The sequence below is a fragment of the Myxocyprinus asiaticus genome, chromosome 38, assembly GCF_019703515.2.
Source record: "Myxocyprinus asiaticus isolate MX2 ecotype Aquarium Trade chromosome 38, UBuf_Myxa_2, whole genome shotgun sequence".
NCBI lineage: Eukaryota > Metazoa > Chordata > Actinopteri > Cypriniformes > Catostomidae > Myxocyprinus > Myxocyprinus asiaticus.
The window spans coordinates 40,820,009-40,832,731 of record NC_059381.1 but is presented as its reverse complement, the minus strand read 5'-3'; the positions used below and the strand labels follow the sequence as shown (position 1 = coordinate 40,832,731).

At 41.9% G+C, this 12,723-nt stretch overlaps 1 protein-coding gene across 4 annotated transcripts in view; it reads right to left on the bottom strand.

Annotated features, from left to right (window-relative positions):
* LOC127429151 (T-cell surface antigen CD2-like) overlaps positions 1-7,254 on the bottom strand; it is a 36,231-nt gene extending 28,977 nt beyond the window's left edge. For all 4 annotated transcript variants that reach the window (XM_051678012.1, XM_051678014.1, XM_051678015.1 and 1 more), the window contains exons 1-3: positions 7,115-7,254; positions 6,701-7,003; positions 4,685-4,948 (exon numbers count right to left, since the gene is read on the bottom strand). In XM_051678012.1, coding sequence (XP_051533972.1) covers positions 4,685-4,948; positions 6,701-7,003; positions 7,115-7,196 — 649 coding nt within the window. In that variant the 5' untranslated portion in view covers positions 7,197-7,254. The remainder of the gene's footprint in view (positions 1-4,684; positions 4,949-6,700; positions 7,004-7,114) is intronic.
* Positions 7,255-12,723: the final 5,469 nt, after the last annotated feature.

Sequence of the window (12,723 nt, the reverse complement as noted above, 5' to 3'; positions counted from 1 at the left end):
AACTCGCTACTACATTGGTACAGCTAGTAAAAACATGCATCAAACATCCACACCGACCCAGCCTTGTTTTTATTTTTTAATTTTTTTTTTTAAGATACGCAGCCAATAACTTATAAACAAGGATGTCTTAAATAATGCCTAAACTAAAACTCTGCTAACTAAATTCAGCTGACTCAATACGGGTTAACGGACTATGATCATGGCCTACTCGGCACAACACATTGTTTCCTAGAGCTGGCAGAAAATACTCAAAACAGACACAAGCAGCATATCTATCAACCACAAATAATATAATATTGAGTAGCAGCCATCGGAGTTGCATTGGAGTGACATCACCTCCCCTCTTCGAACGATTGGCTAGAGGAAGAGCTGTCGATCAAGAACTAGTGGACTAATAGGGACGCATCAACTGGCTTGCTATAGCTAGTAAACACTGTTTCAACAAATATTCAGTAGACTATCAATAGTCTGTATAACAGCAGCAAAATAACAGCTTATCAACTGGCTTGCTATAGCTAGTAAGCAGTGTTTCAACAAACATTCAGTAGGCTTTCAGTAGCCTGTATATAGATCTTTATTAATGACCTTTTAATGAACTGATGTTCCCTATCTGACACTCACTCGATGTTGTGTCAATGTAGTGACACTAGGGGTCACTCTTGGGAGCCCCAAACACATCTGCTTTTTTGAAAAAAAGGCCAATGATAATTGGCGAGTGGAATTTGCATGCCACTCCCCCGGACATACAGGTATAAAAGGAGCTGGTATTCAACCACTCATTCAGGTTTTGTGTTGAGGAGCCAAGAACAAGTCTCTTATGAGTGTCGAACGGTCCATCAGGAACAAGTCAACAGGCTAGCCCAGCCGAGGCCTCTTTCCCTCTCTTTTCTCACCAAAATGAGTGGAATTTGTTAACTGACTGGTAGCCATAAGTGTCTGCATCGGGGGGTGTCACTCCCAAGGGGAAGACACCGCGGAGACCACACCCTGCCCAAAAAGGGGGGGGGGATATTTTGAGTAGAATACGTCACATGGACTTATCGAGTCTTGTCAGAAGTATGTCATGTGGAGAGGTCCCATGGTAGGTATTACCCGAAGGGGGAGGAGTTTCTACAGAGAATGGCGACTGGGGCCAGAGGGGCCTCTGCCCAAGGAAGACGCAGTATGCCGACAGGGAAACGATTTTGCGGAAGATATCACATGGGGTCGCCTTCAGGGAACCAGCACATGTGGAGCACCTACCTCAGTACAGGGGCTCATTAGCGCACGTACTGTGCCGGCAGTGTGTTTCTACACAAAAAATGCCAGAGGGCTAAGGAGGAAATTCATCCAGGGATCACAGTCTGTGAACATGACTGGGAGTCAAGAGCGCACATCTTCGCCTCAAGGGAGGGGAAAGGCACTATGTGCAAACGGTACACCTGGCCAGCTGTCCCGGAACTTACCTGCTCATGCCTGCCAATATATGGGACGAGACCGGCTCAACCCGGAGATTGTAGAACCTCGCAAAGGCGTTGGGTGTTGCCCAGCCCGCTGCTCTGCAGATGTCTGCCAAAGAGGCGCCACTGGCCAGGGCCCAGGAGGCCGCCACACTCCTGGTGGAGTGGGCTCGTAACCCCGCAGGGGGTGGCATATCCTGAGCCTGATATACCATTGCGGTGGCGTCAATGACCCAGTGGGTGATCCTCTGTTTGGAGACAGCACTTCCTTTTCTCTGTCCACCAAAGCAGACAAAGAACTACTCGGAGCTTCTAAGGCTCTGCGTGTGATCCAAATAGATGCATAAAGCTTGCACCGGACACTGCGCAGAAGGGTAGCGATCTCCGCATGCAAGGTAGCAGCGTTCTCGCCCTTCACCAAGGTGAAGCAGACACCGCTGAACCTGGGCAGGTGCCTGGTGAACTGAATTGTGTAGCCGAGTCTGACGGTCCGGGTCAGCCATCGCGACGGGTTGGAAAGCGCGAGCCACGTGCCCAAATTCCGGGCGAGGGGGACCAAGGGAATGATCACATAGGATGTACCAGCGGGTGGGGGCACTTGGCGGGGCGGAGCTCGAGGTGCCACGTCGAGGGGATTCGAGCCCCGTGGCTGTGCTGAGTCCAGAGACATCGAAGCACTTACCTGGCTCCTGCCACCCACCATAAGATTGGCCAAGGAGGGGGAAGGAGGAGTCTTGTCCCCGTAGTCCACCGGACCAAATCCCGTGTGGGCATGTTTGTGCCACAGCTGGGCGCACAGGGGCGCGGGGACCACCGCTGGAGCGCCATACCTGCAAAGATGGGACGGTGGACAGTGGTCGTGATGACGGCCTTGCGCACCGGACATGTGACTCAGGGAACAAGAAAACTACTCTTTTGTTGAATTTTTGGGTACCGCAGCCTCTTGGACATGCGGCGAAATTAAATGAAAACGAAACAAAAGATTCTCCTCCCGGCCCTCCACCGGGGATGGAGTGGTCTGCTCACCAGCTCCAGAGAAGCAGGTCTCCTTGCCCCTGGGTCGCCCATCTCAGGGGCACTTTGAAGCCTTCCTCGGGTTCTTAGCAGCCGGCCATGAGACGGGTGGCGTCTGCTTCCTGCGTTGGGCTCCATGCCGGGGCTGGGCCAAGGGGGCAGGCTGCGGCGGAGCCGGTGTTGTTGTTGCAAGAGGACGCCCTTGGCGATGAGCAGACGGGGTGTGGGGTCTTGAGCCACGCCGGGGCAGGATGTGTTGTATGGTTGTATCTGCTGCTTCACCGCCGAGAACTTCTGGGCAAAGTCCTCGACGGTGTTGCCGAATAGGCCAACCTGGGAGATGGGGGCATCAAGGTGGCGCTCCTGGACCACCAGGGTGGACATCGCCTGCCCGAGAGACCGCAGCGTGACCTTCGTCGCCCGTAGAGCGAGGTCGGTCGCCGAGCGCAGTTCCTGCATCAGTCTCGGGTCAGAACTACCCTCGTGCAGTTCTTTTAGTGCCTTGGCTTGGTGTACTTGCAGGAGAGCCATGGTGTGCAGGGCGGAGGCAGCTTGTCCAGGGCGGAGGCAGCTTGTCCTTAGCCGCCAGGGACGACCTAAACCTACAGGCCCTGGACAGGAGCTTCGGGCACCCGCACCAAGTGGCGGCGCTCTGCGGACACAAGTGCACCGTGAGCGCCTTATGCACCTGGGGGATCACCGACTACCACCTGGCTGCTCCACCATCGAGGGTTGCGAGAGTGGGGGAGCTGAAAGACCGGGACCGGGCAGTAAAAGGTGCCTCCCACGATCTTGTCAGCTCCTCATGCACTTCCGGGAAGAAAAGAATGGGGGTGGGGCATGGCCGTGGGCGGCGCCCCGAGCCCAGGAACCAATTGTTGAGCTGCAAGGGTTCAGGGGAGAGTGGAGGGTTCCACTCTAGCCTGACGCTCGTGGCCGCCCAGGAAAGCATGTCTGTCATTTCCGCGTCGGCCTGGGACTAGGCGACCATTCCCGAAGGAGGAAGCCCAGTCGAAGACTCTGCGTCCGACTGGATGAGCCTGCTCTCCGCTGCTGCGCTCGATAACTCGTCTTCTTCCCGGGCTCCGAATGAGAGGTCTGAGACGAGCCGGCGATCTTGTCCGCATGCCTGACCGGGGCAAGTGAGCGTGCTGGGGAATGGGAGGTCTGTGGGGGGATACCCGGCAGAGGTGGTCCCATTGAGGTCCCCAAATCGCCCCCAGTGCCTCATACCCATAGGTAGAAGGACCGAGGCGGGGAGCCGCTGGGGTGGCTTGCTTTCTCACGAATGCAAGCCACGACCGTAACGTTGCCATGGTCATGTTCTCGCAATGAGGACAAGACCCAACCACGAACGATGTCTCCACGTTGGCAGGGCCCAGACATGTAAGACAGCGATCGTGGCCGTCAGAAGCAGAGAGATAACAACCGCAACCAGGAATAACACACAAACGGAAGGCATCTTTAAAAATATGTTCCGTGTGTGCCGCTCTTTTAGAAAGAAAATATACTCTTTTTAGAATATACTCTTTTAGTTGTTCTGCCGAAGCACCCAGAGGTGTTCTGTGCACTCCACGGGTGCAGAGGGGGAGAAGCCGCTGAAATTATATCAAATCAAATCACTTTTATTGTGAAATGCGCCGTAGAATCCAGCAGATGAGGTGAATGAACTTCGCAGATGAATTCAGCTTCAATGAATAGAACCGCTCGGCTCCGAAGAGAAAATCTGAATGAGTGGTTGCATACCAGCTCCTTTTATACCCGTATGTCCGGGGGAGTGGCATGCAAATTCCACTCGCCAATTCTCATTGGCCTTTTTATAAAAAAAGCAGAGGTGTTTGGGGCTCCCAAGAGTGACCCCTAGCGTCACTACATCGACACAACGTCGAGTGAGTGTCAGATAGGGAACATCAGTTCATTAAAAGGTCATTAATAAAGATCTATATACAGGCTACTGAAAGTCTACTGAATGTTTGTTGAAACACTGTTTACTAGCTATAGCAAGCCAGTTGATAAGTCACTTATAGTCAGTTAAATATCTACTTGGGACCATCAAAATAAAGTGTTACCTAATACAATAATAATAATAATAATTGGAAGAAGAATTAACTGTTATGGTGCGTTTCACAGGGAGACATATCATTCTTATTCCGGGCTGAACCCTGGGTGTTTGGGTCATCTAGGCACGCCTCTGATGGCTGCAGTGGTTGTTTTAAATGGGAAATAGTTACCTCTGCATATTGGGCTTCCATGTACTTTTCTTTCTAGTTTGCTGATGCTATTGAATGCTGTGCAGGTCAGATTGTCAGGAATGGGGTCGTTAAAGGAGATGGTTTGCTCCTTTGATGCCAGCTTAGGTACCTTCCAGCTCTGAGTGCTTCCATTAACTTGCCATGTCCAAAGAAAATGAACATCATCTCCAACTCCAACAGTACACGTGATGCTGATATTTCCATCCTTTACACACAAGCTCACACTCAGCTTAGACACCAGTTCTGTTACAAATGATTGACAAATTATTAGTGTTATTTAGTGTTTATGTATGGGCAAATCTTAAGCAAGTGCCCATTCATATTTTGTCATCAAGTCATTACAAATTTAGGTCAAGATTACTAGTGTTATAATGATACATTTTGTGTTATTTAAAATGCAGGAGTTTGTTCATAAGAAAAAAAATCCATAAATAAAAGCAAACTGATTTATGGCCATGTTAAAAGAATAGTTCACCCAAACATTAAAAGTACCTAATTTTCTCACCCTCATGCCATCCCAGATGTGTATTTTTATATATATTTTTTTTTTATTTCAAGAAGGGACAGTGTACATTAATCAACATTCATGAATGTAAATGTACCCAAATTAGCCCGAAGGCTAGTTTTCATTGGTAGTCCCTTTGCCAGATGTTATTAGGCCTAAAACTGTTTTGGTATGACTTTCTTTCTTCTGCAGAACACAAACTAAGTTTTTTAGAAGAAAATCTTAGCTCTTAAGGAGTGCATAACTACAGGCAGTGCATGGTGCTGGCTTTAGCAGATAGCCTATTTATCAATGCATTTGAGATTTTCTGTATACTTTCATATAATAGTCATCATTTTTATAGCTCTTTTCACAATATACATAATTTTAAACAGCTTTACAGAGATGAGCCTTGATGTCTTAAAGCCCCAGTAAACAGCTTTAAAGAAAATCATGCCTTAATATCTTTAAGCCCCCGATGCGCAATCTAAAGGTGACTGTGGCAAGGAAAAAACTCCATAAAATGTGAGTTAACAGAGAGGACATACCCTTGAGAGGAACTAGAACTCGGCAGGGGTAGCCCATCCTTCTCTGGCTTTACTGAAAATGTACATATGCTAATACTATTTACCTGTATAGTATGTATAATACAAGTCCTGTGTTCATTGAATAGATTAAATGATCAAATTTTTCAATATGATATGTTTGGACCCCGTTTACACCTGGTATTACGATGTGTCTCATGTGATCCAATCACATGTGGTCAGGTGAGACATCGCTGTTTACACCTGGTTACTTAAATGCATCTCCAGTGACCACTTGTGTTTGGATTTGGGGGGAGGGTCTCTGTTTCATGACGACATACATCAATCCCAATGTCAGTGTGTAACTGCATGATATTAAAGCGCAACGAGAAGACAAAGAAATCGTGAGATTTCCTTTTCCCTTTTTTTGCTCCCATATGCAGCTGAAATTAAATCGAAGCACAAATGCCTTTTTGAGATGCAAAGACAGAACGGTGACAGCGTAGATTTAAGAACAGGTTAGAGTGAGTATGGTAGAAATATCTACAATAAAGAAATGAAAGAATTAGATACAAAACAATTTTTGACTGACCAATTATATTTGGTAATGGTTTAGAATGTAGAAAGTTGAATGCTGAAAAATGTCAAATTCTAAAGCTGCAAAAGTTCCATATTTGTTCAAAACAGTTTTTTATTTAAGAACATGTAAAGCATTTATATGTAGAAAGCATAGAGGCTTATTTGTGACACATATATCTTATATGCCCACTGTAGACTTCACATTTGCAATTAAAAACTTAAGTTAACTGCAATTAACTTTATTTTGGCAGTTTATGACAAAACAAAACTTTTTAGCATTTAGGTGAGAGATTAAGCTTTGATTAAATACCCACTTTACTGGAATGCTACTCATATCTACAAGAAGACATGTAAAACTTAGATTTGTGTGGGCTTCCATTATTTATAGATTTTTTTTTTCGTACTTACCAAGAAATATGATTTCAGTTGTTTGGTTGGTAATTTTCTTCCCTAATTTGTTGTATATTATTAAGTTGTACAGTCCTGAGTCTGCTTTGCTTCCATCACAGATCTTGAGTGTGCCGTTTTTAAATATATCATATTTGTGTGTCTTCGGGTTAGAAATGTTTCCTTCTTTCCACCTTATACGTGAAATATTTCCAAAAACCCAGTGCACGTCATCGGTGTCTGAAATGGATATGTTCTCTCTCACACTGAGAAAAACGGTCTTCCCAACTGAATAAATTGTCTGAAAACTTTCTTCTCCTGAAACTAAAATGACACACAGAAAGTGAACAATTCTGTACATCCACAATATTTATTTTTGATGCCATCTTTGATAAATCATTGTAAATTATTTAAAATATATAATTTATACCATACCATGGCTTGAGTATAGAAAGAACAGCATCCATAACAATAATAAATAAGTGTAATACTTTGATGTAATAAACCTAAAAAGCATTGTCTGTCTGCTTGATATCAAAATTTCAGTGCAGAAATACCCTCAATGTTTAATGGTCTTAAACCACCAATAAACAACTGCACTTCGTACCTCAACACAGAAATGATACTACTAGCTCTGAAACATTCAGGTGGTTAGTGATAAAAAAGGAACCATTCTCTGACCACAAAAGTTTTGTGCAGTTAAATATCAGGTTTATAGTTACTGTTCAAGGCACAAGCTTTCTCTATTCCTTAACAGTTTTGGTTATAATAAATTCATACAAATTACAGTAAAAACAAGCATATTAAATTTTTCTTTGTAACTTACCATTACTCTAACACTTATCATGACAGCAAAAACGTACATTTAAATTAACTGTGACTGAGTACTGAGTATCATCACAGTATGGTCATATGTTCTGACCAGAGTAAATACATATTACTCAGAGTATCATATTTGACAGACATGAACAGGCCCAGTCTGAGTAAAATCTTTTCCATTTCTGTGCTGACTTAGGAGGAAAATAAGTTAAATCATGTGGAATGGATTTAAACAAGGTAAGTGGGGCTGAGAGTACTACACTCTTAAAAAAAGTGCATGTGCAGTGCTACTCTGTGACTTCATCAGCAGATGCACACTGAGCTTTCACACTGACCACATCTCTACTGTGTGAAAGAGCTGCAGCTCTATACAGAAAAATTCTGTAATGTCAATAAATTAGGGCTGTTGATTTAACACGCTAATTCAGTGTGATTAATTCTATACAAAATTATGCATTAAAAACGCAATTAATCATGCACTCCAAATGTAATAAGTAATTTTTTTACCATTTGAACAATTCTAAAGCCGCCTTCATGTTTTTACGAGTCTCAGTCAGCAGGAGACATTAATGCAACTCCATCTAAACAGGCAACATGCAGCTGTACAGGCAACAAACCGCAATAACAGCAGACACAAGCTTTTTGTTGAAACACTGGCACCCTAACACTTACTTCGTTTTCTCATTTTAAAACTTGACTTGTACTACACATAAATAAATAATATTGGCATTATATTCATGCTGTTTATCCAGAGGGGAACTGGCCCCCACAGTGAGCCTGGTTTCCCTCAAGGTTAGTTTTCTCCAATAACCAACATCTTATGGACTTTTGTGTTCCTTGCCACAGTTGCCTTTAGCTTGCTCACTGGAGGTCTAATTACAAATATTATTTACTTATTTATCTTAAGGCACAATTTACAATCATGTTTTTTTTTTTTATTAAACTGCACTATTATGACTCTAAGACATCACAGATATTACAACTTCTTTTTTTGTTAAAGCATAATTTGATACGCTCTATACAAATAAAACTGACATGACTCAGACAGCACAAAGGAAACAAATAGAATAATATTAGTGTAGATGCCATTCAATTTATTGCAGAGTTATACTGCAGAATATGATAAATGTTTCTGAGAAATGTTTCTGGTTCCGGCAGACCTAACTAAAGCAGCCTAATTGTGAGTTGATGGATAAATTAGGCGTATGTCTGGCTAAATACATGAGTCTTTAGTCTAGACTTAAACTGATTAGGTGTGTCTGCATCCCGAACAGTGTTAGGGAGACTATTCCATAGATTTGGAGCCAAATAGGAAAAGGATCTACCTCCTTTTATGGATTTTGATATTTTAGGAACTATTAACAGGCCAGAATTTTGTGATCTTAATGAACGTGATGGAATATAGTGTGACAGAAGTTAACTTAAGCACTGTGGAGCTAGACCATTCAAAGCTTTGTATGTAGTTAACAGAATTTTAAAATTAATACGAAATTTAACAGGCAGCCAATGTAACGACGATAAAATGGGGCTAATATGATCATATTTCTTGGTTCTAGTCAGCACTCTGGCAGCTGCATTTTGAACCAATTGAAGTTTATTTATTGAACTTGCAGTACATCCTCCCAGTAATGCATTACAATAATCAAGTCTTGAGGTCATGAACGCATGAATTCGTTTTTCAGCATCAGCAACAGAGAGCATGTGTCGTAACTTAACAATATTTCTGAGGTGGAAGAATGCTGTTCTACAAACATTGTAAATTTGATTTTCAAAGGACAGATTGGTATCAAATATAACACTTAAATTCTCTGTAGAGATCAACAGAGTTGGAAGGACACTACCTTTTCTAGTATTTTTGACATAAATGGGTGATTTGATATCGGTCTATAATTAGCCAATTCTCCAGGATCAAGCTGTGGCTTCTTAATAAGCGGGTTGATAACTGTCATTTTAAAGTTTCTTGGGACATGCTAAAGATAGCAAGGAGTTAATAATATTAAGAAGAGGTTCTGAGATTACAGGGAATACCTCTTTTAAGAGCTTAGTTGGTATTGGATCTACATACATGTTGTGGCTTTTGATTTTTGAAAAGTTTTGTTAGCTCTTCATAAACTATGACAGCAAAGGATTGAAGTTGCTCGTGAGGAAAATTATGAAACACTGTTTACCTCTGATGATTTCTATTTAATCAGTAAAGAAATTCATGAAGTCATTACTATTGTGCTGCGGCAGAATATCTGGTTCAGTCGAGGCTTTATTCCTAACCAATTTAGCCACAGTACTGAATAAACACCAAGGATTGTTGTGGGTATTTTCAATGAGTTTGCTATAATATGCTAACCTGGCAGCTTTTAGTGCCTGTCTGTTGCTACAGACACTATCCTTCCACGATCCGTGAAATACCTCTAATTTTGTTTTATTCCACTTGCACTCCATTTTCCGAGCTGCTCTCTTGAGATGCATGAGTGTGATCATTGTACCTAGGTGCTGGGCTTTTTTCTGGAATTTTCTTTAATTGAAGGGGGACGACACTATCAAGAGTGCTAGAACAGACTGTATTTATATTTTCTGTTATTACATCAAGTTCTTCTAGACTTTTTGGCTTACTGAGTGAGACAATTCTGGAAGATTATTAGTGAAGCTATCTTTAGTGGTCGAAAGAATAGCTCTGCCTGAATGATAGTGTGGTGTACATTGAGTGACATTAGCTGATCGCAGCAAACAAGAGATGAGGTAATGATCTGAGATGTCATCGCTCTGTGGTAGAATTTCTATAGTATCAACAGCAACTCCATTTGACAGAATTAAATCTAGCATATGATTATGGCGATGAGTTGATCCTGTCACATTTTGTCTGACTCCAAGAGAGTTGAGAATATTGATAAATGCTAATCCCAATGTGTCATTTGCATTATCTATGTGAATGTTAAAGTCACCAACAATTAAAGATCTATCTGCAGTAACTAATAGATCTGATAGAAAATTTGCAAATTCACCAAGGAAATCAGAATACAGCCTGGGTGATCTATATACTGTAGCCAGGGCAAAAGATGACAGAGATTTAATCATTATTAGTTCAAAAGACTTAAACTTATATTCTGTCCTTTGAGTAACACCAAAAACTTCACTGTAAATTGTAGCAACACCTCCTCCTCAACCCTTCAGATGAGGCTCATGTTTATAACAATAACCTGGGGGAGTATATTCATTTAAACTAATATATTCATCCAGTTTAATCCAGGTTTAAGTCAAGCAGAGCGCATCCAAACTATGATCTGTAATAATTCATTTACAATTAATGCTTCTACCTTTATATGATGTTTATCTTCAAAAAAAAAAAAAAAATTTTTTTTTTTTTTTACGTTTTACCTTAATCAAATTTTTTCTAAATGATTTAGTGAGGGGTTTGTGTTTGGCAGTTCGGGGAACAGACACAGCCTCTATATGATATCTAGGTGATACAGCCTCTTTGTGTTCTTCGACTGGCGAAGCCGGACATCGTTAATGAATAACAATTTTAGAAAATCTACATTTAGCATTAGCCAGCACTTGTAAATTTGATCTGATGTCAGACGCTCGAGCCCCAGAAATGCATTTAACAATAGTGGCTGGAATCTCTATAGAAAAAGAGAGAAAACGGGTGCACGCTGTAAAATACACAGAGTTGAAACAGTAGAAAAGCGGAAAAAAACCGAAGCATGCTGTAAAATGGCAAAGGATGAAACTATGAACATATAAGAAAAATAAGCAATGCTAAGCAGGCTAGCAAGCTACAAACACAGACTTGTGCAGCGTGCCGGCAGCAACTGTAACCAGGAATCAGAGATGGAAACTCAAAACTCTATACTTCTAAAGCCACTTTTTGTATTGCTTAATCAATGCTATACTTGTCTGCCGCATATAATGTACTGTAATGTAATGTATTTTAATAATTTGAATCATTAAATGTATTTTATATATGTTATATTTATAATTATTGAAAAATAATTATTTATAAATATTTAATTATTTTTTTTATTTGGATGCATTTCTCTATATAAAATAAATAAATAAATACTCTTAAAAATCATCAGTCAATTCTTGGTCATAATTTGTATGAGGTCTGCGACAGCCAAAGTAACTTGAGCTACATGGCTAACTTGTTTTATGGCAGGTTTTATACTAGGTAACAGATACTGATCGCAAAACAGATACTGAACAAATCAGCTGTGAGTAAAATGACTGGCATCTACTTTGATGCATTAAAGTCACTCCCCTGTATCTGTAAATAAAACCCAGCTTTACAGGGATATATTAATAGCTAAAAATGTATGTTATAATAATAATTATTATTATAATTATTAATTTATTATTATTATTATTGATGGTTATTGATTTATATCTTAAGCAGCACATTAAAAAAATTATATTGTGGAGTCACGTGGCACCATGCGAGGGTGAGATTCAATACACTCTGATTCTTAACTGTTCTAGGAAGACAATATGTCAAAGAATTCTAAATCCTCGGGCTCTGGAGACATTAAAAGACACTTACGTGCTCAAGCTGAAGCCCCTGAGAAACAGGCCGAAAGCCCGGGGCTCTGTTTGGCCAGTGAGGTGAAAGAGATTCAGTGTCAACTGCTGAAAATGTCGGCAATGCTGACGAAGGTCGTTGCTGACTTGGAGGATCTTGCTGTAATACGTCGATCAATCACTGCCATGGAGATGAAATTCACTGAGATGGTTAAAAGAATCACGGATACTGAGAAATGGATCGATTATCTGGAGTCATTGGAGAGGGAATTAGCTGCTAAACTGCTAGCTACCAAGACTTAGAGCGCGAAACAACGTCCAAATTGTTGGAATTCCTGAGAACGACAAAGGCCGAGATATGGTGAAATTCCTAGACGAGCTCTTCCCGAGTCTGCTTGACATAACAAGCCATAAGCTGGAAATCGAGTGAGCTCACAGGGTTCCGGCTTGGAGATCCGCTGAAGGAGACAGACCCCGATCAATTCTGGCCAAATTTCTGAGATCATCCGATAAAGATCTCGTGTTACATGAGATGAGGAGTAAAGGAAGGCTTTCTTGGAAGAACCACAACATTCTCTTGTTCCCAGACTTTGCAAATTCGACAAGAAAGAAACGTGATCGATTCAAGGAATGCAAGAAACTTACATCAACGGAAGGTCGCTTTTGCACTGATGTTCCTGGCCAAATTGAGAATAGATGCTAAGGATGGCCGC